Source organism: Nicrophorus vespilloides, unplaced genomic scaffold, assembly GCF_001412225.1.
Source record: "Nicrophorus vespilloides isolate i.1.1-1 unplaced genomic scaffold, Nicve_v1.0, whole genome shotgun sequence".
Classification (NCBI taxonomy): Eukaryota; Metazoa; Arthropoda; class Insecta; order Coleoptera; family Silphidae; genus Nicrophorus; species Nicrophorus vespilloides.
The window spans coordinates 1-26,461 of NW_017097407.1; the positions used below are offsets into that span (position 1 = coordinate 1).

The 26,461-nt window shown below is 34.5% G+C and overlaps 4 protein-coding genes across 6 annotated transcripts; 1 reads left to right on the forward strand and 3 right to left on the reverse strand.

Annotated features, from left to right (window-relative positions):
- Nucleotides 1–6,719: 6,719 nt before the first annotated feature.
- LOC108560009 (general transcription factor IIF subunit 1) lies at nt 6,720–9,181 on the reverse strand. 2 transcript variants are annotated; one of them, XM_017917420.1, is made up of 7 exons: nt 9,029–9,181; nt 8,654–8,969; nt 8,498–8,591; nt 8,252–8,442; nt 8,072–8,191; nt 7,488–7,983; nt 6,720–7,385 (listed from the first exon to the last, which is right to left on the reverse strand). In XM_017917420.1, the coding sequence occupies exons 1-7, from the start codon at nt 9,044–9,046 to the stop codon at nt 7,061–7,063; spliced, it is 1,560 nt and encodes a 519-aa protein (XP_017772909.1). In that variant the 5' UTR covers nt 9,047–9,181; the 3' UTR covers nt 6,720–7,060. The 2 variants fall into 2 exon arrangements, with proteins under 2 accessions (XP_017772909.1, XP_017772911.1); XM_017917422.1 differs by having other exon boundaries at nt 6,723–7,376; nt 9,029–9,180.
- Nucleotides 9,182–9,813: 632 nt separating this feature from the next.
- Nucleotides 9,814–11,778, forward strand: LOC108560012 (zinc finger protein OZF-like). Its single transcript, XM_017917426.1, has 2 exons — nt 9,814–10,090; nt 10,142–11,778. Exon 2 carries the CDS (start codon nt 10,277–10,279, stop codon nt 11,627–11,629), a length of 1,353 nt encoding a protein of 450 aa, XP_017772915.1. The 5' UTR covers nt 9,814–10,090; nt 10,142–10,276; the 3' UTR covers nt 11,630–11,778.
- Nucleotides 11,779–14,047: 2,269 nt separating this feature from the next.
- LOC108560011 (mitochondrial-processing peptidase subunit alpha) lies at nt 14,048–17,896 on the reverse strand. Its single transcript, XM_017917425.1, has 9 exons — nt 17,741–17,896; nt 17,446–17,678; nt 17,309–17,388; nt 16,975–17,253; nt 16,470–16,745; nt 16,206–16,411; nt 15,980–16,145; nt 15,784–15,916; nt 14,048–14,341 (listed from the first exon to the last, which is right to left on the reverse strand). Exons 1-9 carry the CDS (start codon nt 17,791–17,793, stop codon nt 14,169–14,171), a joined length of 1,599 nt encoding a protein of 532 aa, XP_017772914.1. The 5' UTR covers nt 17,794–17,896; the 3' UTR covers nt 14,048–14,168.
- A 1,349-nt stretch (nt 17,897–19,245) lies between these two features.
- LOC108560010 lies at nt 19,246–25,521 on the reverse strand. Of its 2 annotated transcripts, none has more exons than XM_017917424.1 (12): nt 24,438–25,521; nt 24,270–24,337; nt 23,892–24,200; nt 23,754–23,829; nt 22,691–23,381; nt 22,432–22,622; nt 22,090–22,375; nt 21,900–22,028; nt 21,733–21,814; nt 21,505–21,681; nt 21,275–21,443; nt 19,246–21,017 (listed from the first exon to the last, which is right to left on the reverse strand). In XM_017917424.1, exons 1-12 carry the CDS (start codon nt 25,306–25,308, stop codon nt 19,387–19,389), a joined length of 4,680 nt encoding a protein of 1,559 aa, XP_017772913.1. In that variant the 5' UTR covers nt 25,309–25,521; the 3' UTR covers nt 19,246–19,386. The 2 variants fall into 2 exon arrangements, with proteins under 2 accessions (XP_017772913.1, XP_017772912.1); XM_017917423.1 differs by having other exon boundaries at nt 22,432–22,640.
- Nucleotides 25,522–26,461: the final 940 nt, after the last annotated feature.

Consider the following 26,461-nt stretch of genomic DNA (forward strand, 5'->3'; position numbering starts at 1 on the left):
TCTAAAGAAAAAAATGAAGAAAGATTAACTTTCATAAAAATTTTCTGTATTTTTTTTTGTAAAATTTTTCAGTATAAATTTAGAAGGAAGATTAGAAGTTAAGATTATATTTTTCTGAAATTTAATAAACTTGTCTATGATTGTTAACGTTTTTATAAAATTATGAATAAACATTTCAGAAAGTAAAACTAATTATTTTTCTGAAATTTAATAAACCTTTTTTTATGCGATTTTTGGTATATTGTAACTTATTGATTTAGTTTTATGCGGTTTTAAAAAAATATGAAACGTATCCTTTATTTTTATACGAGTGTCTAGTCCTTTTTTGTGCGATTTATTTTTGTGTGTTTTCCTGTGGAACGTATCTACCGGATAAAAAGAGAACCAAAAGAGACAAAAATATATCAAACTATTCATGATAAACATTGTTTTCTGTGATTCAATTATATATAAATAACAGTCTTGTTTTAATATTACATGAACAATATTGAAAAATAAGAAATATTTGTATTTGTTATTATAAATTTAATATCTGTATTTTTAGTCTTCGTTTTTAAATAAACTGTTCTGAAAAAGTGTATTAAATGTAAAAATATACTGTGCTGAAGAGAACCTCTTACACGAAATAAAAAGGTGGTAACCTCAAACGAACAATAATTCCCTATACGTACTTGGACCACTCCGCCCTTCACAATGCTCAGCTTTTCATGACTTACGACGTCTATCCTACCGAAAGAGACCGCTTTGCTTGCTTTGTCCTTTTTATACGTGAGACATCCTCGAAAATATTAAGCTTTATTACACGGCAAGTTGCCATTGACAACAAAATATTAAGTTTTTATTTCATATCTACATTTATCAAAAGCTACTTGATATTTTTCAAAGGCATCAAGTAATTATAACAATTTGTGTTTATACAAAGTTTAATATACATTAGGTCTATAAGCAGGATTTGGTGGCAAAAATAGTAATTAAAAAAAAGAACTTTTTTTCATAAAATAATCAGAAATAGTGGTAAAATTATAATGTTTTCATAACACAAATACACATTTTTAAATAAATATTCTTGCATTTTTATAAAAAAAATTCACCTAAAATATATTTTATATTATGTGTACACGTTTTAATTTCTAATTTGGAAGCGTTTCGCTCTCAACTCTCGCTGTGGACACTTGTTGTGAAAGCGCTTCGTTCTACATTACAGATTTTGCTTTTCCAAAGAAACCCTACACTCCGGGGCATTAGAATTCTTAATTACATTTACATTTTATTAAATTTGTATCTGCTTTAAGCGTAAGAAAAAAAGTATATATACTGGGTTAATAATATTTGTATCTTAATACGTATTTCTTTGTATCTTCATAATTTGATATTTCAATAAACAATCATAATTTATTTAATTTTGCAAAGTTTAGTATAAAACTTTTTATTTATTCCATTTATAAATTTATACATCTTTATCTTTCTACCCTATTTCTTTAAGTTTCAAGAGAATCTACATTAATTGATCCAAAAATAAAATTTGGAAATTACTTTCCAAACATCACAATAATATATAGCATAATAGAATTGTTATTGGTACGTAATTATTTATAAACTTTTGTTAAAAGTTGTCTTCAGAAATCTGATAGTATTGAATTTTGAAATTGAATAAACGACGGAGCAAAACTGATTGAACAAAACGGTCAATTGTACGAAATTACTTTCCGAACAACCAAGATATGACATATTTCTTAATTGTTGCAATAAATGTTATTTTTATTATAAAAGTATTCCGACTTTTATAATGCCAAATTTCTTACATAAGAGAAACATTCAATCTAATATCGATCACATCACTTTGTCTTCGAACCTCTGCTTTTACCACTTAGTATTTGATTGTATTTTCGCTCAATGATGTGATGACCCATATTGCCTCTTCAGATGACTCCTACATTCACATATTGAAGTGTAATGTTCTTATCGAACACAATTCCAATTTAAGAAATGAGTTATTCGTGTTCAGAAAACACAGAATAGTAAATTAAATAAAAACTTCTATTTCAAGAAGTCCGACATATGGCTTGAGTCTAATAATCAAATATTAACATTTAGATTAACATTTTTTCATATTTGTATTTCCCGTTTTCCCGGGAATTTTGGAGAAAATCCTTAAAAAATTGAAAAAAAAAGTCATAACAAATTTCAGTAACATCATCATAATTTAAGTGTGCCGCAGTATTATAACTATAGGTTTAAGTGTGCTGTGAGATAAAATAAAGTTGAATAATACTGATTTTAGACATACATCAATTTTGAAACTGACATTTTCTTTAATTACAAGTAGATGTTTTTCGTCGAAACTTAATTTTCACCAGATCAGGTAAATCTACTTAAAATTCTTTCTATTAGATTCATAACACCTCACACAATAAGTTCGTAGGATGACTAATAAAACAACAACGATATTTTTTTCCCATCAAAAAGCAATGTTTTATCAACACACATTCAGATTTTTCCATTGTTTTGAAAATTACAAAAGTAGCCTCATTAAAACCACTGTAACTTGTGAACTAAACGTCAGATTGCCATGAAATTTTGACAGGAGTTTCTGTAGGTTGGTACTTAGTAAAAATTATATGAATTTGTCGGTAGAGACGCCATCTATATGCCATTCAACGACCAAAATTATTCACTTTGTTCTTGATTTTATTCGAATTTACAAAAATTAATTGTAGATCCTTCAATATATAAAATTCTGTTGCTATCGGAGAATTATAGAAATATAAATAGTTTCTCATAGAATTTAATTTGAAAGATACATTTTCACATCTATCTATTGCGTCTAACGTGAATATGCATTTATGACCAATTTGTCTACCTTTCCCATAGTTCACGGGAAACAATTGCTTCGATTACCTAACAATTGTTCCAATTCATAGTAATCACGTAGATCATTGCATCTACATTTTCGAGAAATATTACATGGTATTTTACTGGAATATAAATATGTAACCAGATAATTGTAAAAAAATCATATTTTAACTAAAATTATAGTTTTCTCATGGTATAAATAGTAAATACAAACACTAAACCTAGAACTGTCCATAGTAACTTAACTTATTAAAAAAAAAAAAGTAAACAGTACATTACTGAAATACAATTATGTAATTAGATGATTCTTCAATACATTTTATAGCATATACTTTTCTTCTCGTAAACGTAAAAACTACAAAAAGTAAACCTTTATATTTATCTTTAAATTTATGATTCTGTATTCATGGAATTAGTATTAGATATCGATTTTTGATTAAAAATTTAATTGACTGTTGATTCTAAACAAATACGTTAAATTCAAAAACTATGTCAATCTATTATGTTTACTATATTACTTTCAATGTAACTATTCTCAAATTCTCTTTTTAAAAGAAGTGATTAAAATTCGCTGTCCACGTGTTTAAAGCTATTTTCAGATCAATAACTAACTAATATTTAACATGTAAAAGGTTGTTGGAGGCGAAAGGAGGTTTGTCCTTTAGAGACCTAACTAAACTCCGACATCCTATCAATCCTCCGCGAAATCCCACAAAGACTGTCATGAATGCACAGAGGTAGAGAACCTTCTGATATCCGAGCTTAGTGAAGAGGTTTTTTTTGACCGTATAGCGAATTTGCATAAGCCTCTTGAGGCGACTGTTACGGATTTGTGTGCCTTTTACGAAAATTACACAACCTAATTATAGAATATCTAAAATTAATAATAAAACAGGGGTTGGTCAATAGCCCTTTTGCAGCAATTCAATTTAGTTTTATTTTTTTTATTATGTTATTTTATTATTAATAAAACTATTGATATCCTATACTTAATTTTAAGCTAAGTTGTCATCTAATGCAGTTAGTTCCTGGAAACATTTCATCAAAGTATTTTAATTGAAATAATTACGTTTTTAGTTGATTTTGTTAGGAATTTAGTAAATATTTTTATTGATTTTATGTATTGTACTAATAAACGAATGGTTAAGTCCATTTCGTGGGCGCCGGTTCGAATCCAGGTCAAGCCAGGAGCTTTGTGAGCCCTCTCGGTGCTTGCGACAATAGGGCCATCGTTCGTCACAGGTGGACAGTCAAATTAATGAGGTTCAGCATATGGACCTTCAGCCAAGTCGATGGACAATGACAGTGTTAAGGAAATAGTGGAATCGCAGAGCATAAATATACTACTGAAGTTACCAACAAATTAAAATCAAAAATCATCATAATGGTAACTATCCACCGGGAAAGATTATCCATTTAACTTTACTCAATGTTCACATTGATGAACAGATTGTGAATTAAAATTATACGGCATAAAATAAAATGTATTATACAATAATATAATATGAAGTCTCTTGTTGATTCAATATTATTTTTTAACATGAATGTTACTGATTATTCATTATTTGTGATGTCTTACATTAATTTTTACAAAACACGAAACAATATTATCATTTTTTTATAGTATAAAAATTTGTATAAAATTCGATTTGTTTGTGTCTCGTATTGGCTTGTATCATGATCGAAGTATTGTTGTCCATCTAACGAACAGCCTGCTGCTTTTATCAGCCGTATATCGACTATCGAGAGTAAATAAAATAAATACATTTTATCGATACGGCTTCAATTAGATTTAATTGCATTTACGCCCTTCCAGGCTAATATCATTGCTGACGGCGTACGTGCACAGTCGTCGCCAATTAGATCATATTCCGTTCTACCGAAGAATAAATAAATTATGCCACGCTAATTATTTTCCAGATCCAATAACAAGCTCATTACGGGCAGCATTCGATTTTAGTCCGAACGAGATTCTTTCCGCATTTTGCTTGCATTTCAACCTCATTCGGTAGGAAACATATTGCACATATTATTACTACTGGCAACATTTTGCAAACGTAACGTTGCATGCATATGCATCATTTGACTGGATTAACAACTTGACAAATATTTATTAATGAGAAATAGCATCGTTTAATGCAGCGGAATAGTCTAAGGGGAGGTCCGAATATTAGTCAAAGTGAGCAATTTTCCAAATGACTACGAAAGTTTTATCTATTTTATGAAATTGAAGGGGGAGGATAGGAGCCAAATGATTAAATATTTCTAAGGGAGGCGTAGTAATATCAAATTTGGAAACCACTGGTTTAATGTAAGCCTGAAAGAGGGGTGTGTATATTGCTGAAACTATTTTTTATGAACTACGGTATTTCAGAAGATTAAACTTAGATCAAATTACTGATATTCGACACATGCTTTAACAACCATATTTCAAAATCTTGGAAAAATTGTACAGTTTCTGTGTACGACAATACCTCGCATAGTGCGGATAATCGGTTCCACGCAAGTTTGAAACCGGAATAATCAAGAAACTAAATATATACATCGTCGTTTCGATTTCTTTAGAATTTATTTTCATTTAAGTTTGTTTTAAAATTTTTATTCTATTTGGATGTTCAGCAAGCTCGTACCGATTTTTTACGAAAATTAAAAATCAAAACTTTTATATATTTTTTAATTTTTTATTTACGTATGCTCCATTTTTTTTTATCTATAAACCTTTCTTCATCTTGTACACAATAAAAATATTACATTCTCCCAGAATTTATTAGGTTTTTCGTCAAGAAAACTTCTTCAGGTGGGTTTTTTATGTCGACTAAAAATTAATCGTTCTTGCAGTTAATGGAATTTTTGCAAAGACCCATATAATACGGGTAAACAAATACAACTCTGTCCGTCTCCAACAATTTTTGTTAAGTAGTAAAAGAAATATAAGTGCTGATATTGTGATTTTTGTGCAAAACTGATATATCTTAACGATTTATGCAAGCAAGCTTCAAAAACGTTCGTCGATAGTTGTTTCTGATAGTTATTCTCGATCAACATCTTGATTTCATCATTATTACTACTAGAACATTAAGGCTGAAATCATCAGCTCTACATTTAGAGAATTATGTTTCTAAAGTTCATTTAGCTAAAGCAACTTCTCCGTAAAGCATTTTTGGCTTTACAGTAATAGAAAAGTATCAGTCTACAATGCAATTCTTCCATCTTCACGAGTGTACTAAATGTGTCAGTTTCATTTGATCCATATAAAACTTAGTTCTCAAGACTGTTGATATCTCAATTTTTAGAATATATACACAAGTTGATTCTCTTTCTCAAGTTTGATATGCTTACATTAAAATATTCAATAAATATTTATAATTAATAGAAATCATTTCAATTTGAATATTTTATAACAAAATTAAAAAAAGTATATTTCAGATTATTGCATAAGATAGCTTTTCTCAAACTTTTTAGTCCGCGACTCCTTGAAAAATGGGTATGTATGGAAAAATATCACGGATTGATCTGTCATCAAATTTTCTGCGATTCTTTCTTTGAGAATCACTGATATAATATAACCTATTTGTAATCTATGATTTTAATTCATATTTTAACACCTATGATTTGTATTTAGTATAGGATCAATTTCTTAAAAATTTTAATTGTTGCTGCTGTATATAAACTTTACCCTTTATTCCAAAATTCATTCAATAATATAATATAAATAGGATAAATCAACACAAATAATATATAATAACGAAGATAAATCAAGATTGTCTGAACTTGAACATTTCTTAAAATGAATAAATGATTGTTAAACATTAAGTTCAAGTTATTACTGAATGTTATGCAAGTGAAACGTGGATCGCAGATAAACAAATATATTATTAAAAGAAATTTAAATGTAAAGCTTTGAATTACTTTGCGGTTGATGGGAATATTTTATAATTATAATAAAATAATCCGCAACAAATTATGTCTCGAAAAGGGATTTCACTAATTAACGGACCTGCAATAAGAAACGCATTACTTCCACGAGAGTTGCCTCAACTCATAAAGCTTAAAGTACACTCAAATTAATTGAGAAAGGCAAGAAGATTAAATAAAGACGTATGTAAAAACGTAATTAAATATATATCTGAATATATTTGATCTCACTATATTTTACAAAAAAAAATAATATATATGCGATAAAAATAATAATGGATACAGTATATATTTAAGATTTGATAGACAGGTACATCTTTCCCTTGAGAGTTTGCTTGACGGGATTGATTTTCTTCAGTATCTGCGTCATTATGTTGACCAGTTGCTCGCTCGAAAGACCAGTCTTCTTTGATTTGAACTTCTGCAGTAGTTCTGTTGTGGTCATAGGTTTCCTCATCAGGTATTTCCTGACGGCGTCCTCGGTGATGCCCGATTCCAAAGATCCCGGTATGTAATTGATGGGCGCCTCCAGTTTCGGCTTCTTGATCGGCCCACCCAAATCGGGCATCTTCCTCTTGCCATCGATTGTGGGAGTTCCAGACCTGGAACTATTAGTACTAAAACATTATAATATCATGTAGAGAGAACAAGAAAAACTGACTGAAAGAAACGCACAAAAACAACGCAGTTGCGAGAAGTCGCCTTCCATTATTACTAACCTGCTGGGCTCGGCTTGCTCGGGTTTAGCCTTATCGTCGCCCTTCTCCTTTTTGTTCTTCTTCTGCTGCACCTTCTTCTTCTTGACGTCCTCATCGGTGCTGCTGTCCGAACTAAAATCACTATCAGTCGTTCCCTTCTTCTCCTTCGCATCCTTCTTGGGATCTTTCTTTGTCTTCTTCTTCTTGTTGTTCTTATTCTTCTTGTCCTTCTCCGCTTCGCCCTCCTTCTCCTCGTCCTTATCCTTGTTCTCCTCGTCTTCCTTCTCCATTTCTTTGTCTGACTTATCGGAATCGTTTTCGGACTCCTCATCAGAATTCAACAACTTTCTCAGCGCCTTCTCTTCTGCCACACCCTCGAGTTTCGTATTTTCCGGCTCGCTGTCACTGCTGTCCGTTATATAATCCAATTCTCTTCCTTCGCCATCACCATCGTCAGAATCCTCAAACGCTTCGACATCCGTATCCCTTTTCTTGTTCTTCTTCTTCTTAGCATCATCTTAAACAATAAATAAAACATCAATTAATTTCATACAAATAAAGTGACTAAAAAATAATAATTAAATATTTGTGTAACTGTAACTTACTTTTCTTTATTTTCTTCTTATCTGGTTTCTCTTCATCATCTTCCTCCTTCTCCGGAGCTTCTTCATCTGAATCACCATCAGAACTGTCCATCCATTCATCCATTTCAGAGATCTTTAACTCTACACAAATAATAAAATTACTCATTACACGCGAATTACTTTTAAAATAATAATACGAACCTTTAGATTTTCCACCCTTCTTGCTTTTTCCTTCCTCCACTTCACCATCGACCTCTGCATCGTCATCACCCTTTAGACGTTTCCTCAACATAAGTGAGAAAAAGTTAAGATGCTTGTTTCTCTTACTGAATTCCTGTTCTGCTTCTTCAGCAGAAAGTGCCTTGTATCTTTGGATTGGTTGAAACTTATACCTGTTTCAAATCAATGAATAAAATCTGAATATAATCTGTTAGTAAATAAACTTACCATTCATGCAGTGGAAATGCTTCAATGACTTGGTTGGCTGCATGTGTGAAAACATAGTAGGCCGCATTTTCTGAGACTCCACCTTCTCTAATACCTGAAATGTGAATGTCTCCATGTAAACCAGGTCAGGAATGTCTCCTTCTCACCTTCAATTACCTTTAAACTTCTTTACTGTACTACCATATGATTTGAGAATCCAGGGCTGATCATCTGGTTTGTATTTACGTGAGATTATACCAAGCTTCTTACGTCTTGCCTCCTCTTTTGCTTCTCTGCCAAACTCTGATCCTGCACCAAATTTTGGCTGATCCTCCTCCGTACCCTTGAATTCCTTCATGTTATTCTCACGTTCCATCTTCACCTGCTTCCATTTTTCAAAGTCTACATCTAGTGTCGCATTGAATCTCATTACATGATGCCTTTTCTGAACATGTTTAGGAACTTTTATTGTGTACTCCTTAACACTTGTTCTCTAGAAAAAAAACCATTTGGTAAGTTTCGAATAATTTTGAAGTATATTATTATAATTACCGAGCTGCCTGAAGCCATCTTTTTAAATTAATTTAGTAAAAGTTAAAATTAACTATGTGTCTTATAAGCTGACACGTTCAGCTTGCTTTAAAAAAACAAACTGAATAACCTTAAATATAACCAAACAAATTATAGATGTTTACAGGTGACAGCTGATGGTGCTGCTGTCCATTGTCTGTGGTAAGCAACAAAAACTATATGAAAATTGTAAGTAAATAACTTGAGTAAATAAATTTCAATTGAATTTACTAGCAACTATTTCAATTTATTAATTAAAGATTTATTATTAAAGATATATTAAATTATACAATACGAGTTTATTTGGAAAATGCCAATATTATAACAAGATTTGAATATGTCTTGAATTGCTACAATATAAGTATATACTATCATACAGTATATCATACATATAAACTATATTATATAGATTATAAATTGCAAAACTGGTTAATCAATTAGTTTGTTAGTTATTTACTTCTATGACGTATTAATAAATTTTTATTAACTTTTGAAATCTGAGTATTTTCACGCAGGTGTAAATCACCTTTAAAACTTTAATACTTAATGCGGTCCTGCCTTTGTCCCTTGCTTCAAAACGAATAGATGTCGCTACCAATCTTTTTAGTAAAACATCTGTATATTTGAATCATACAACATACAACAAAAGGAATGGTAATAAATATTAATTGTTTCAATTATATTATTATATTAAATACTAATGTTTTCATGAAAGAAGTGTAAACTTTAAATTTTAAATTCCGTAGTTTCGCTGCTATCCACCAGGATTACACCTGTCAGATTTTTGAGTGCAGCATACAGATCTGTCAGGTTTGATTGAATACTTTTTGCAAGTTACAGATTAGTGTTGACGACAGAGTGGACAGAGGACTTAAGGAGCGCAGTGATCAATATTTACATTTCAGTGGACACCAATGCTTGTATATTTATAAAAAACCAAGGTAATTGCCATAAAGACAACCTGTATAAACCTAAAATTTCATAAATAATTTGGAAAGGAAAATATGGTATGAAGAACCTTGTACCAATTCTCTTGAATGAGTGGTAAGTAAGGAATATCTAAAGTTTGCAATTCAATTACAGAAAGTATTTTAGATGATCAACCCTAGCTTGTGAACAAATAAAATGAAATGGTTATGTATCTGTTTATTCAGCTTCATTACTAGATACTTAAATAGTCTGTAAAGTATTGTTTAATTAGTTTGGATTACATAAATAATTTTAAAAAAGATGGCAATGTTGCAACCAAAATTAGAAGCTAAGGAGGATATTACAACTATTATAGTTCCAGAGTGTGAAGAGATCGAAATAATGAAATTTGAAAATAAAGAGGATATTAAGGATATTGTGATTGTTTCAACAAGTGATGAGGAAGAAGTCAAATCTGAAAAGATTATATTTAGTCCACAGCCTAAAACTATTAGAGTAATTGCTATTGAAGAACAAGTATTTAATCAACAGTCTTCATATGCAGGTAATTTGGAGATTGAATCTGTGATGATCAAGGAAGAAGTTGCTGATGCTCAATACAGTAGTGAAGAAGATGTTGTCAAAGAAGATCATCAAAAGAAGGAGTTTGGTTGTGAAGTGTGTTTGAAGATGTTTGTGACAAAATCCAGATTGAAGACACACATGATGTGTCACTCCAATGAGAGGCCATACAAATGTGAAATATGCTCGAAGGCATTTAATGATCGGGGCACTTTGAACAAGCATATAAAAATACATACAGGGATTAAAGATCATGAATGCGAAGAGTGCCACAGGAAATTTTTGAGCAGGGGCAATCTGAACAAACATATGGTGATACACAGTGGAGAAAGACCATTTAAGTGTGATTTTTGTGACAAAACTTTTATTAGGAACGAACATTTGAAGCATCACAGGTACACTCACACCGGTGAGAAGTACTACGAGTGTACTTTGTGTGATAAGAAGTTTGCGAGGAGAGATTCGCTTTTGGTGCATACTATAGTTCATACAGGTGAAAGGAATTACGTGTGCGAATTTTGTGACAAGCATTGCATCGATAATAGTACTCTCAAGAAACATCTTCGGGTGCACACGAAGGTGAAGCCGTACAAGTGCAATCTTTGCGATAAGATGTTTACGCAGAAGACGCATCTGACTATTCACAATAGGAGACATACGGGAGAGAGGCCGTACAACTGCTCCGTCTGCAACAAGACCTTCGTGACCATGAACTACCTTCGAATACATATTAGGACGCACACGAAGGAACGGCCCTATACGTGCGACGTGTGCCAAAAGAAGTTCAGCAAGTTGAGCAACCTGTCGAGTCACAAGAAGATCCATAGCGGCGTTCGGGACTTCCATTGCACGGACTGTGATAAGTCGTTTTACGCGAAGAATGATCTGAAGAAGCACGTGATGGTTCACACGCAGGAGAGACCTTACCAATGTTGCGTGTGTCCGAAGAGCTTCAACAAGAAGTGCGCCGCTAAACAGCACATAATCAAATTGCATAAGCACATTGATATTACGACAGTCATCATCGATAAGTTCAAAACGCATTTCGTGGAACCTCCTGCATTGTCATCTATAAAGGTCGAGCCTGAATGAATCTATTTATATTGTACTTATTTATTATTTTTGTTTCATTTCTTCTTTGCTAAAAAAAAAAGAGTTCTTTTTTTTATCAAATGCAAGAACGAAATGGAACAACCGAATGTTAATTATTTTATAATTGTTTATCGAATTATTTTTTGAATCAGCACAATGATATTAAATGTTTAAATAAATGTGAGAATATATAGAACAAATTCAATAATTATATTTATTACCTAAATATGAGTGAGCAATAGATAGTAAATCTTCTTGATACATAATTAAACATACGACGAATATCAAACAATTTTTTTCTATAAAAATTAACACACACACCGCTCTAGACTAAGCCGGTCAACGGACGATCAGTTGACTCATCAATCGCGTCAAAAATTTTAACAAAATAACATGATGAATATCAAACAAGACGATAATATTTGGTTGAACTTATTTTATAATTTATCTATATACACAAGTTTTGCAACTTGAAATTTACTTTACCTGTTCCACTGAAAAACGTCCACTGCTTCTTCTAGTACATCTGGTCATAATAATAATTTATTGGCCAAACATCAATACATAAGAAAAAAAAATGTATACATAAATAAATTCGAACATATAATTTAAAAAAAAAATATTAATAGGCCAAAGGGCTAACGACCGAGGTCTTTCCGCCCGGGAACATAAAATTAATTATGGAATAATACAATATTATAATAATAATAAAATACAAATAAATAACAGAAGAATGAGGGAAGAAAAAAAAGCAGCGGAGTAGGAACAAGTGTGTATCAATCGAGGGATTTAAATTTCAAGTCGAGGGAAAGGTATCGGTCCAGGAGAGGAAGTATTTTGGTTTTGTCGTGAGGATACGAAGGGCAGAACATCTGGTCATATTTTGCTTGAAATTTCGGATTTCGCTGTCAGAGATAACGGAGGTATGACTGTTCAATTGTGTACTTCAAGAAAGAGTACTTGGATGTATCATATAAATTATCTACTTATACAAGTTTTTTTCGCAAAAACACTTACAGACTTGAAACTTACTTGAACGTTGCTTTATTAATTCAAATGAAAAAATATGTTTTAACTGTTTTTAAATAAAATTAAGGTAATAAAATTAAATTTATAACGTTTTTTTGTGATATATCGGTTAAAGTCTACATTAAGGGCATGCGGCCCGCAACTAACATTTATGCGACCCGGCCAATATATCTGCACAATAATACACAATAATATATAATAAAATAATAAACCGACGCAGAATAAAAATAAGATTAAACAAAATGCGTACATTTATTTTGAAAATAACACAATTAGGTAAATACGTTATTTAAGCATAAATAACTAACTAACTTTTTTACACATGAAAAATGTTGAAATAATTTTTAAAAAAATTCAAACAAAATGCTCTGATCTGTTAAATAATTAACAGTAATTTGTTGTTGAACGAAAAGCTGAAAATATAGATTTTTAAATTATTGATTGTTAAATTATTAACAGTATTTTGCTGTAAAAACAACTGATTTGCGTAAATTTTACTCAGAGTGCAATAATATGCAACGATTTGTAAAGAATTAAATAGTTTCAAATGTATTTATTTATATGTGAAATGGGTTACATATTTGGGTTTTACATAAGTAAAAGCAGTATGACGCTTAAGCCTAAGCTCTTTCAGCATGCAAAACAATTAAATCAGGGTGACCAAGTCATATGAGAAATCTGTTGTATAGCCACTGCGGTGGCGTTCCTTAGTACATGGAAAGCACATAGTGCGGCGCCACAAGTACCAGCAAATATAGCGCCAAATAATTTGAAATTTCAAACAACACAAAATCCTTTATCCGTTCAAATAGTTTTTATTGCTTTAACGTTTTCGCACTATTTACATTTAGAACCGCGACTGCTTGACTACTTTTAACCGAGTTTGTTCTGATCCAAATAAGTTTAATTATTATTAACCATATCCGAATTCAACCGATTTCGGACGAAAAATTTTCTTCTTTCAGGCTCTGCTAACTTCTCATACCAACTGATTTATCGTAAAAAAAAAATGATTACGATTTTGCCGTATCCTGTGAACCAAATCACAATTTTTTTTTATGGCCCACCTAAAGTAACGCTTGTTTGTTTGGCCCAAGTTAGCCTTTGAGTTTGACCTGCTATGCATAATATAAAACAAAATTAAAGAAACAAACTAAGAAAAGTTCAGTTTATTCAAAACTCAACAAATAAATATTATCTACATTCAATAGTCAGTTCTGTACGGGGGAAAACCAGTTTAAAACAAGCGGTATATACTGAAGCAGCGCACTGAATCATGAACGTTCTAATATGTATTAGATATTAAGAAGACACCAACGTTGACGAAGTCTCACTACTAATCAATACATCCTATTTCTACCTACCTACGATGAATCCAATTGCATCATATGTTCTGAGTTTCTTCTTTATTATAAGTATTGTTTGGGGGAAGGGGGGTATTATCGAATAACAGTTATTTATAAAAGAAATGGAAAGAGTTCTTTAAAAGTATCCAGGTAGTATAATTTTTTTACCGGAACAAGGATAACTTGCGGCCGGGCATTTTACCCTCGCCGTTCAGGAAACCTGCCTGAACGTAATCCAACGGTGGCATCCTTCTCAAATCTCCTCGGGCCGCGATGCAGGGTTGTGTGCTTAGTAGTCGCTTCGCCACCTCCATGATCTGATCCTTGTTCACTTTTTCTAAACAGAAATACATAATGGTTAATTTCCAATAATTTTATTCAAAATCTGTTCATCAATGTGAACATTGAGTAAATTTAAGATCGCGGTTGACATTAAATGGATAATCTTTCCCGGTGGATAGTTATCATTGTGATGATTTTTAACATTAATAATCACTTAAACCTATATACAAAATCTAGTGGTTTGCAACGCTTCAGCATGTTTGTGGTTTCACTGTTGTCGAGTAGGCCAATAGCCAGAACGTTAGTATGTGATTCCAGTCTATCTTGGTATCTACTACTAAGTGTTGCTGTCTTCGACCATATATGAAGATCTTCGTGTGTTTTTTTTTAGTCTTGACGAAGCACGGAGCCTTAATAATATTTCTTATGAATTTTGATTGGAACCTTTGTATAATTTGTATGTTCGATTTACTGGCCGCACCCCACAATTGGAACCATACGTTCATACTGGATTCAGTATTACTTAACGAGTTTAATCCGTTCCAAAATATCCGGATTTTTACTCGTATAGTGAAACACGTTTTACATCATAAAATTTAACAGCATTAAATGTGCGGCGCCAATGACGCAAATAATAGGTAATAGCATTGTTTTTTTTTAATATTTGGCACCTTTGTTTTCTTGATGCAAATTAGATATTAGATGTTGCGGTACTGGTTTTATCATGCAAAAATACGGTCTTTCATAATTGTAAACTTAATAATAAAACAAATGTGAAAAGTTTATAGAACAAACAAAAACATTTATAAAATAAAGATTTTAAAGTGATTTAATTTCTTCAAAGGTCGAAGAATTGTTAAAATTGGTTAGTGTAAATATTCTGCTAAACGATTTCTAGGCAAACCATAAATTACTATTAATCGACTTCAAGGAGTTTTCTTTCTTGAAAATATGTCCAAAAAATAATTAATGGAATCAATCGATTTATCTACAAAACTGAGAACCATAAAATATGTTAATTATTTTAATTATAATTAATTTGTTTAGTTACATAATTTATGTTGTATTATTAATGATGATGATTCAGTAATTATGTTGTAGGTTTTGATAATTCTAAAACGTCAATTTGACAACTTGTGCAAGTATTTGTAAATTCTTTTCTTAAATGATACATACGCAAGTACTTTGACATGTTTTTGAAAAAAAAAAAAAAGATAGTTTAGTTGGAAGGTAAATACAGCAATATACCTCGCATAGTCCGGTTTACGGAAAAATAGTACATAAAATCATTTGTGTATACATAATTGATAGGTTTATCCCCCATTGTACAATGAAGTCTCTTTATTAAACCATTTTTGGTATGAAATAGTACCTCGATTAGTCTGGTTTCAAACAATCTGGGATATTATCTAAACCGATTTCCCGGACTATTCGAGGTATCTCTGTATTATTTACTTAGTAGAATTGCTATATTTATAATTTTAAATATTAACTTACCGATTTCGTCAATGAAGAAGTTCGGTCTTTTCCGATGTCCAGTAGCCAAGACTTGTCTGCCGATATCCTCAAACACCACGGGTCTTGACTCCAAATTCATAAGCAGCATAGATTGCAATTGTGTTTTCGCCCTCTAAAAACATTCATTTAAAGTATTTAGAAAGAAGGGAATAATAAAATTAAGTTATTTCCATACCCTCAGTTCTTGTTCAGATACGGATCCTCCCATGGCGACCATTTCCCTGACAATAACTTCGACCATCTCTCTGAGTTGGTTTGGCGGTGAACTGGCGTGGATGCAGAACAAACCAGTATCGGAGTATGCGTGATTGTAAGCTGTGGCACTGTACATCCAATGATATCTACATAAAAATTAAATCATTGTCAGGATATCTCTTCAAACTAAATATTAGTGAATTTACCTGTTGAGTACGTTTGTGTAGAGCCTTGTGTACATGCCTTTGCCGGGGCCTCCGGCACTGAAAGATCCGCCACCTCCCATCATCATATTCAACACGCACATGGGTATAAAATCTTTGTCTTGGTGTGAGCATCCTTCTAAGCCGATCATGACGTGTGATAATACCGGAAGACCTGCAGATGCAAATTGTGGAATCTCGCATTCTTCCTAGAGTTTAAAACAACTGAAGACGTATAACACGGATGTAAAGTGGTTTCTGACTTACTTGAACCATTCCACCTGTATATTGGGAGACGCTTTCGTCTACTGAAGTTCCCTTGTACACTTCCGAATCGTTTTCCCAAACAGGCGTGGCATCAACGAAATACTTCTGAGCCGCATCCACCAATAAAGCGTGATCCACACCAACTCCGGCTACTACCATCCTCTTTGGTGTATAGTGTTGCTTCAAGTAGTTGAAAATCATTGATCTGTCGATTTTCATAATGTTATTCTGAGGGCACAGCTTTGGCAATCCCAGAGTATTGTCTCTATATGCAGCCTTAAAAAAAAAGAAATTAAATATTATCCATTGTCTTTTACAACGCTGACTTAAACTATAATTCTTTAGTTAATGACGAAGTGTACGTTTGTATGAACGTTGAGTACGTTCAGCAGAAAAAAAACGTATATCAGAAAATATAATAGCCCGAAAAATGTAGTTACAAGAATCCTGTTTGCAATTACAACAAATTAAACTAATTTAAATGAAGATAATTTAAGATATTTACAGCATGAATCATGTCCATTAATAAGGTTTCCTGTTCTGGCCTCATGCCCAAAGTTTCCAACTCAAAGTGAATTGCCTGCCTTGCATACTCCAACTCCTCTGAGGTGATCCTAGGCCTGAGGATGACTTCCCCAAGCATCTGCATAACATCATCCAAACCCTGTGTGTATGCAGATGCTGCATAGATGAAGGTGTCCCTAGATGCTTGACTGTCACAAATTCCACCATGCTTCTCCAAAGTGCCCATCATCAGATCCTTATCCTCAAACCTGCTGGTTGACTAAAAATCCCCAACACATTTAATTTAAAATAAATAGAACTGGAAGAGATCTTACATGGAAAGCCAATTTCTCCAAGAAATGAGAAATTCCACTGGGGTATGCCACTTCATACCTTGAACCAGAATCAATGACAACTGCAACAAACAAGAGATTAATGATTGTTATTTTTTGTGTATTGAAAGAATGCATGCCTCCAACTGTGCAGAACTCTCCAAATCTGTTTTCAGAAGCAACAGTTAGACCATTGGGCAATACTGTGATCTGTGTTTTCTGATTGGATTCCTTGAATGTGGCGTAAACGGCATTAGGAAGCCCCTTGACCGGCTCGTCCATAGGTGGCATGTCCGTGACAATTTTGTTCGCCAATTCGTTTTGGGTGCCTTCTTTTGCATCTTTTGTGTAGCTTCGAACGGGCCTCCATAACCTAAAAAAAGCACGGTCTAGAAATACCAAGTAAGTGGACGAATGTGGATAGATAAAACTTACTGGATGTGGCTTCTGACTATATTGTTCGACCTGGCGAATCCTCTGGATAACATGATTTATGTGCAGCTTTATTAATACGATGTTTATTTCAAACCTAGTGTATCTGTAATTTTGACATTTCCTAATAATGTAATATACATCATGTAATATAGATCAGGAATTTGACAGAACGACATGCATTATTTTTAAACTATTCGAAAATACGACCTGTTTGTTATACAATTTAAATAAAGCCGTGAATTTGAAGACACCTACAGAGAATTCTTAAATATTTAAGATATTTGCAGTTATATAAATTTATTTTCTTGTATGCTTGAATACTTATATGGTTGCATACATTACAGTACTGCAACTTTGGAATAAAATAGTATACTTAGTAAAAGCATGTTAACTTTGATTGGTTAAACATTTAAACTATATTTTTATGAAAAAACTTAGTAACATCGGATAATAAACATTATTTTAATTTTCCGTTACGTAACATTTGTAACATAGACACATGAAAGTTAAAATGCAATCATTACTTAATTACTTAGTACATATTGATAATCAGATTTATAAACATCTTTATCTTTTTAAAATGAAAAGTACTAAAACGTATTCTGTTTGCATTTGATTATTTTACAAGTAAATCAATTATATTATATGAAATATTGTATTATAGTTGCTTTTGTATTTTATTGAAACTCGTTAATTGGTAATGAATTATGTATTACAATATAAACGAAATAATTTTTAATTTTATTTTTGTTATCACAATAATCCTTCACTTTTTTAATAATTTCAGTCAATATGATGTTAAGTATTTATAAATTTATTATTATTTTATTTTTAATAATTAGTTTCTTCATTGATTTTATAATATTTCCGTAGTTATAAAACTATATTACAGTTATAAAATATCTAAGTTTACATGTGAATATTTTTATTAAATTAGATATTTATATCTAAAATTGAAATAATAGGGACTATTGATATAATTATTAATTTCTCATGAATAAATGGAAATTATTCAGATTATATTTTTTCGTTAAATTTGATTTTTATAAATAAATTGGAACTTTTAAAAGGGAAGGTACGTTTTTGTTTGTACGAAAAACTATAATCAATTTTGCAAAGAAAATCCATTAGAATTGGCGGCAATGTTGTGACTTGAAGGTAGAAATTAAATGAAATTTAGATGAACGTTGGCTCGTACCAAAAATACCCATATTTAAAAATCGTTCAAATCCCTATATCCGGTGCAATTACCGGCGTCGGGGTGGCATCGGTGGCTTTTCGGATCTTCCGAACATTATTCTGCAAACAGGAAGCGAACTCCGCTCCGCAATCTTCCAATTTGCCTTTCTAACTTCTTCTTTACGGTTCGGCGCGCTCCGAAATTAAAAATGCATTTGCGAAACACCCCCGCACATGTAATGTCTATCATTTATTTTATTATTAAAACATAGAAATATAATTAAATGCGTTTCGTTTCATATATTTTTGTGTATGTGTGTATGTTTATTTTTGTTTTGTGTGTGTTTTTAAATTGTGGTTTGGTGTTTTCATGGGTTTATTATTATTATGTTGCTATGATAATTGGTACGGTTAAACATTGGTGTCTATGAAAACACCGGATCCACTAGTGTGTTAGTTAAGCGCGTTTAGGGTTTAGGCTTGAGTTTTTTGATCCAACTTCCGGTGCGCGAGGACGTGGGTGACGTCTCGCCGGAAGACGTTCCTCTGGAGTCGACGCCCGGAAGAGAGAGACGGCTTTGGGCTTCGTTCAGTGTTTCCTGGCTGGCGCTGATATCGACGACCAGACTTTGTCTGCAGAGCGTCGGAACGGCGACCATTCGATTCGCTTCCTTATGTCTTCTCATTTTAACTTTTCTAAATTTAGACGTTATGTTCGATAGTAAACTTTCCTTCGACTTCTTTGCTGCTCTTGGCAGGGATACGTATCCGTCCGCGTGAACCTCTGGATCGAACTGCTTGTAGGCGTCCGGCGCGATGTTGATCATTCCAGCACTCGCGGACTTGATGAGGACTCCTTCGTAGGCGGAGGACGTGCAGCTTGACTCGCTACCCACGCTGATCTGGCTCAAACGGTTCTTGGCCGGATACTTGATGGGACTCGTCCTCAGGAGAACGGGAGCCGATGGAGGCGGCGAATTCAGGAACTCCTCCTTGGCCTTCTTCAGTTTCATGCTTCGCTCGTCGCACAGCTCGCATACGGATTGTGAGATGTTCAAGTGCAGATTAACGTTCCGCTTCTCGGTGATTTCCGGCAGAGGCGTGAAGTTCGTTTCCGGTTTCTTAGCGTGGATGACGCTTGTGCTTGAGGACTTCAGAATACCCTTGGTAGTAGGCTTCGGAGAGTTTTCAGGTGTTCCCATGTTGCTATGTATCGTCACTTGCTTGTTACCGGAAACCATCAAACCCATGCTCGCACTTTTCTGCACCTCCCGTCTACCACCCAAAAGCGGAGACATTTTCTGCAAATCCTGCTGGTATTTCTCTGTTTGCGCTTTAACTCTTCTTTCAAGAACTGGAGAGCGCCAAGCCACAGGCGAAGCGGAACCACTGCTACCTCCAGATCTAGGCACATCGTCGGCAATCTTCTGATTGTACTTAACCATCATCAAGCGTATATTCGGGGATATCTCCTTATTTTTACGCTGCGGCGTTGGAGATGCTGGTAACGGCGGTAGATTTCTCACCTGATTCTCTAGAATCGAATCTTGCTTCTTGCACGTAGTTGGAGTATTTGGAGGGGTTGTTATTTGAGTAGCTATTATAGGAGTAAACAACTTTCTGGTTGTCTTTACGAATAGAGTAACTGGAGAATCTTGTGTTTCATTAATCTGCGAGGGTTCTTCGAAGTTTAGGAAGTTTGTCGTTTTCGTTGGTACAATCACTTTTTCAGCAACAACAGGATCTACCAAAACAGGGCTAAGCTCTTTCTCCTCTACTCTCGTTTCCAACTTGGTTTCCTGTATGCTCTTGTTGCTCTCCGTAGAATTCTGAGAACGAATCCGTCGAGGTTTGTTCGGTTTCCTTGGGATTTCTTCTTCGTCGTCATCGCTTTCATCCAGCGTCCTGCTGTGTATCCCCTTCTGTCTATAACGGATCCTCTTCTTGATAGCTCCTTGTTCCACTTGCTTCCTCAATTCACTGGGAGAATCTTCTTTACTTTTCGACCTCCTCAAGATAACTCTCTTTCTATCAACTGATGGAACCCTCTTTAATGAATTCCTTTCCACCTTTTTCCTCCACGATGCTACTGACATATCTGAAATATAACAGAGAATATGTTTATATTCATCATTTAGAATTTAACTTCAATTAAAATGCAATATGAACACATATAATTTGAAACGAAAAAAATAATATAATTAATAATTAAGATAAATACATTTTATAGAAAATAAGGAAGTTAAAATTATATACTGAGTGTAACGATTTAGTTTACTATTAAAAGATTTTTTTAACATTTTCTGATAATAAACAAACTTTATATATAAAAATTGGTTATTTTTGGTTACTTACCAGAAGCGGCACATATATAGCTGAGGTTTCGTCGCAGTTCCAAGATCTTGTTATTCAATCCTCCGAGGTTCTCGCAAATCTGCGGATAGAGTTGAGCGGAAGAGTTAATGATATCCGATTCCAATTGATTCTTGCACCGTCTGTAAATGCTGTTATCTATGTTTTCCGCCTAATTGAATCAAAATTTAGTTAGGTATTCTTTAAGAAAACATTAATAGAATTACACTTACCAAATTGTAAATCTCAGAACTTAAATCTTGAACGGTATCGATGACATCGACGAGTCTCGCAGAATTCTTGTCATCCTCCTTGGCAAGATTGACGGCCACGCTGTTGTTGGCCTCCTGCAGCATCTGCAGCTTCCCCAAAAGCAATCCGGACAGTTTCCTCTGCTTCGTCTGCTTTTCCTAAAATGCATAATTGCGATTATCAAAACTACGATTTTCGCAATTATTTACCTTCAGCGTTTTTACGTCGACATCATCATCACTATTAATAATTATAATCGAATCCGTTTTCATCTTCTCGTCCTCGATGTGTCTAAAATTAGAGAATTTCAAATATTATTCGGCTGACGCAAATGTTTATGTTAAAATATGTATATATATATTTTTTGTAAACTGACTCGATGTCCTTTTCGTTGTCGATGAGACCCCTGAGCAAGTTTATTATTTCTTCGATCAGGTTATAATTAGCCTGGGCCCTGGCTGATTCGCTTCGTCGTATTGTCGGGGCAGCTTTCGTCTCCCCTTCGCTGGAACAACACTTTTTCGTGAAAGAGAAATGTAGAAGAATTATCACAATAATAAACAGACCACATATTCGAGGTTTCTTGCTTCTGGTACACGGGTATGTGCTTCTCCATGTAGTTCTCCAAAAAAGACGCCGTTTCTTCTACGACATCCTCCACTTCGACTATTAAGGCTTCCGGTTCTTCGAGGTAAAGATTATCGTCTATGATAATATCCTTTTCCAAGTTCTCCATGTCGTTTAATGAGAGGCTGGAGGGTTGTTGGCTCATGAGAGGACACCCTGTACTCATTTCCGGATTCATTATGCTGTCGGCCGATTTCGATCTCATCAAGTTTGAGCTTGAATCAGCTAAAATCACGAAATAATCAAAGATTTTATTCTGGTTTTAATGAGTAAAGTCTTACAAGTCATTCCACGGATGTCAGGAATGCATGAAGACTTGAGCAGTGCGAACGTAGACTCCTCTGGTCCGATGCCTTGCGCCTTCTCCCATTCGTACAATTTTTGCGTGAACTTCCTCGAGATCCCTTCAAATCTGTAAAAACCCGAAGGCGTGTGTACTAAAATCTCCTTCTTATTTCCACCGCCCACAGATCTTCTCAATTTAGCCAATCTGCAAATTCAATAATCACTCACACTTTTTAAGCGATTTACCTCGTATACCTTTCTTCGCGATCCAAGAACTTCTGCCTGTCCCTCTCCAACCGTTGTTTCTCCCTCTCGATCTTCCCCAATTCCTTCTCGAACCACTGCAGCTCCTTCCCAGTTTGCTCTTTGATCTTCTTCGTTGAACCCTCCTTCCTCATCAGCCTCGGACTTGGAGTCTTGAAGGACCCTCGACTCTCCATCTCCTCCGTTGGTGTAGTCGTGCCTGCCTTTATCTGCTTCCAACTCTCGTACTTCTTCAGGAAATCATCAGATAATTGTTGCGCATCCAGAGTCGTGTTTATGGATTTCCATTTGGGCCAATCCGACAATTTTCTCTTCGCACCGCAACCGCTACTGCCTGCACTGTCTTCTTTTATCGAAGACTTTTTAATCTTTTTCCACTCCTGCAACTTTTTTCGGAATTCTGGTGGTAAATTTTCCTCGCTCTGTAGCTGCATATGCTTCGGTTGACTTTTGATCTTTTCCCATTCCTCCATCTTCTTCTTGAACGCCAAATCCTTGGTTTCCTCTTGAGGAATTTGCGGCGTCGTAGATCCTATCGAGGCGCACGGTGAATTCAGCTTGCTTCTCTCCCATTCCTGCAGTTTCTCCTGAAACTCTTGTGACAGTTTCTTTTGCAGCTCGATGTAATTCTTTTGGATTTCAGCGTGCAACTTTTCGTCACTTTCTTTCGTTGGATTTGGCTCTGAAGAAATAAATAATTTATTACTTCATTAAATACAAAGAGTCCTCGAATTACGACGCTGTATCTATATTATTTGCTTTACTTTACTTTTAAAGATGACAAAAATAAATAATAAATATTTTTTAATAAAATTATATTGTGTTATTTTGGAAGAAACAACAGTAATGTTCATGACTTTTTTAAGAAGTAAAGAAGCTTAAAATCTATGAATTTAAAACATGATTCAAGTATATTATCGTGCTTATTTTCTCTTCTTTGTATTTTCAAAATGATATTGACTTATGTAAGTTGAGAAGTAAAGAAATAAGTTGTTTAATAAATAAATTGCGATAAGAGCGTCGTAAGAGGATGACTAATATTATAATAGTATACCTCGTCTTATGGCAGGTATTGTATCATCTCGTGTATGTGTCAAGAAGGCTTTTTTTACTTTATCCCATTTCGATGACTAGAAATGTAATTATTTGTAGATGAGTGGTGGTATTTGTAGTGAAAGCGATTGTATCTTACATTATCATCGGTATAGACTTGATACCTTGCGATTATGTCAATTGGAATATTGTGTTCTAGTGATAAAGCTTCGTTTTCAAGGCTGATCTCCTCTGGACTCTGCACGATAAGCCTGGGACTTTTTGGCGGATCCTCGAACACGTCCTCATTGTCACTACCTATGCTCAGATCGATCTTAAAATCATCGCTTTTCGCGCTGAGCCGGTGCTTCTTTTTGAAGCTGTTCCTGGTCTGCGTCTGAAGTATATCCTTCATCTTCTCCCAAGGCGTTTTGTGTGTTTTCCTGCCGCTCGAAGTAGAAGTTTCTTCCTGGTTGGTTAATTTATTTTTTAAAGCGTTATAGACATTGTTGTTATCCTTTCGAGAGTTAAAAATTACCTTTGGAATGTCATAAGTAAAGAACGGCTCATCGTCGGAGGTATCTTCGATTTGAGTTCGCCTCCGCACTAAAAATAAAGCGATTCCGTGTTAATTAAAGCGGGTTGTATTATTGCGTGTATAAATAGAGTTCGCGTTCGTGTGTCATTGGACGGAAACGGATTTTACCGTGGTGTCTGTGGTGCAGGTCTTCAGTGGACGAGGCTGAAGATAGGGTTCCGGGGGTCGAGATCTCCGCGGCGCCGGAATCCGCCGGACTCGTGCCCAATTCCTCCGAGGTTGATGGCACCCGAAGGTACCTTGCCATCTCGTAATTGACGGGCTGCATGCTTCCCAATCCGCTGTCCTGCGACTTCGCATCGCTCACTGTCGGTGAAGCCTTTTCCCACTTGAAAGCCGCTTTAACTTTGGTCCATTTGGACACTTTTGATTGCTTATCGATGGATATTCGTCGCTCCGTTTGTTGAGGTTCTTCGCTTGCGGATTGGGTGCGCGCACGTTGCGATTTGCGGAGGATGGATTGGCGGAAGCGAGGTGGAGGTTTAGCTTTAGGATCTTTCTTAGTTTCGGTGAGGATATTGTATAGGTAATGTTCGGCGAATTCGGAGTCTGGATCGCAGTCGGGCACTTCCTCTGCACAATCGAGTTTCCTGTTCATATCCTGCATGTTGCGGAACCGCTCCAAATCCATGATCCTCCTGTGCAGAAGAACATTTTGTTCGCGAAGAGTCAGCATCTGCTCCATGAGCTTGTAGAGCTTGTCCAGGTGGTCGAAGGCATCCTCCGCGGCTATGGCGGGCGCGAAAGCGGAAGTGGATCGCGACAGAGCAGGATGCGGCTGCGATCTCTGTAAGGACTCAAGGTAGTCCAGCACCTCCTTGTTGCTCTTCGCCTCATCCTCCTGCAGATTTGGATCCGGCGGCGGCGTCGGCAATCGGACGCGGCTCACTTTCCGCTGCTTGCCGCGCTGCTTCGATTGTGTAAGCTGATCCAATGATGAAACACTAGTCGATCGGGAGACGGGATTCACTTTGCTCATCTTCTAAATGGCATCACATCTTTAAAACAGAACGAAAACTAACTTTGTTTGGACGAATGGATGGTCGACACAATTATTTGCTTATTTCTCTAATGCGCGACGAACATTTGTATTTGCATCCGTTTATGTAAGTGGGCGAGGAACGTTGGGTAGAGCCTTGTGGATCTTGAGGCGCCGCGACGGCCGAGACTGACCGGGCCCAAAGCGTCGTCGTCTCCGACGGGAGGCGGCGGCGACGTCGACGTCGTTTAACCGAACGTCGTTACAGATATAGCATTCGGCACACGGTACCAACCCACTCCACACTCCTCTCCTTTAAGATCAACCTGCATTTGCATTCGGCATTCCATCCGACCATTTGGCCACTCAGTCTTTGCTTCTTCCTCCTCCGAAATTGTACGGGAATTATGATAAATATAACCATGATTCTCTTATATTTTTGCCATCTGCTCAATATTCCGCGTTTTTACTCATTCTGGCTATTTGTTTTCATGACCCGCTTCTCCAAAAAGTCTTTCCTTCATTCTAGGCCAACTAAATTTAAGTGATTTTAAACATTACTTCATAATCGAGATCGCACACACATACATATATACATACAGTATACACATATATTCATACTTATACACATCTATTTTTTTTTAATTTTACAAACAACTTCCCAGAATGTTTTTTCTCACGCAACCTTTCTGCTGTAAAGTACGAAAAATTGTTGATTTAACCTAAAAAGCTTGTACATAATTTATTACATATTAATAGTTCAATGTGTTGAGAAATACTTCAGCGTTCTGCGAACGCATACGCGATTCCGCGGATGTATACAATTTATCATATATACCGATGTTACACAAAATATCGAAATTATTAATATTAGCAAATTATTTTCCTCTGTTCACATAATAACTGCAATAAACATAAATACTCAATTCAAAATACGATTATAGTGTTTAGAAAATATATTTTGAGAAGCACAAAACAATATTAAATAAATTATAAACAATTTTATAATATAACAGTTAATACTAAATACAATATAAATTTACCTAATAAAAAAATTATTTTCTTAACGAATTAATGAAAAATAAGAAAGCAAAACATCTCATTAAACAACAATATTAAAAAAAAGAGTAGTTGACCAAGTATTTATTTCTAG

What these genes read in the sequence shown, in the direction of transcription:
- LOC108560009 (XM_017917420.1), bottom strand. An exon ending in GCATTTCCACTGCATGAATG is followed by an intron (nt 8,443 to 8,497) that starts GTAAGTTTATTT and finishes GATTTGAAACAG; the next exon opens with GTATAAGTTTCAACCAATCC. An exon ending in GAGCAAGCCGAGCCCAGCAG is followed by an intron (nt 7,386 to 7,487) that starts GTTAGTAATAAT and finishes ATAATGTTTTAG; the next exon opens with TACTAATAGTTCCAGGTCTG.
- LOC108560012 (XM_017917426.1), top strand. Translation starts at nt 10,277, where the DNA reads ATGGCAATGTTGCAACCAAAATTAGAAGCTAAGGAGGATATTACAACT.
- LOC108560011 (XM_017917425.1), bottom strand. Translation starts at nt 17,793, where the DNA reads ATGTTATCCAGAGGATTCGCCAGGTCGAACAATATAGTCAGAAGCCAC. An exon ending in ATAGTCAGAAGCCACATCCA is followed by an intron (nt 17,679 to 17,740) that starts GTAAGTTTTATC and finishes TGCTTTTTTTAG; the next exon opens with GTTATGGAGGCCCGTTCGAA. An exon ending in CTTCTTCATTGACGAAATCG is followed by an intron (nt 14,342 to 15,783) that starts GTAAGTTAATAT and finishes ATTTCTGTTTAG; the next exon opens with AAAAAGTGAACAAGGATCAG.
- LOC108560010 (XM_017917423.1), bottom strand. Translation starts at nt 25,308, where the DNA reads ATGAGCAAAGTGAATCCCGTCTCCCGATCGACTAGTGTTTCATCATTG. An exon ending in CCTGCACCACAGACACCACG is followed by an intron (nt 24,338 to 24,437) that starts GTAAAATCCGTT and finishes CTTTATTTTTAG; the next exon opens with TGCGGAGGCGAACTCAAATC. An exon ending in AAGTCTATACCGATGATAAT is followed by an intron (nt 23,830 to 23,891) that starts GTAAGATACAAT and finishes TTACATTTCTAG; the next exon opens with TCATCGAAATGGGATAAAGT.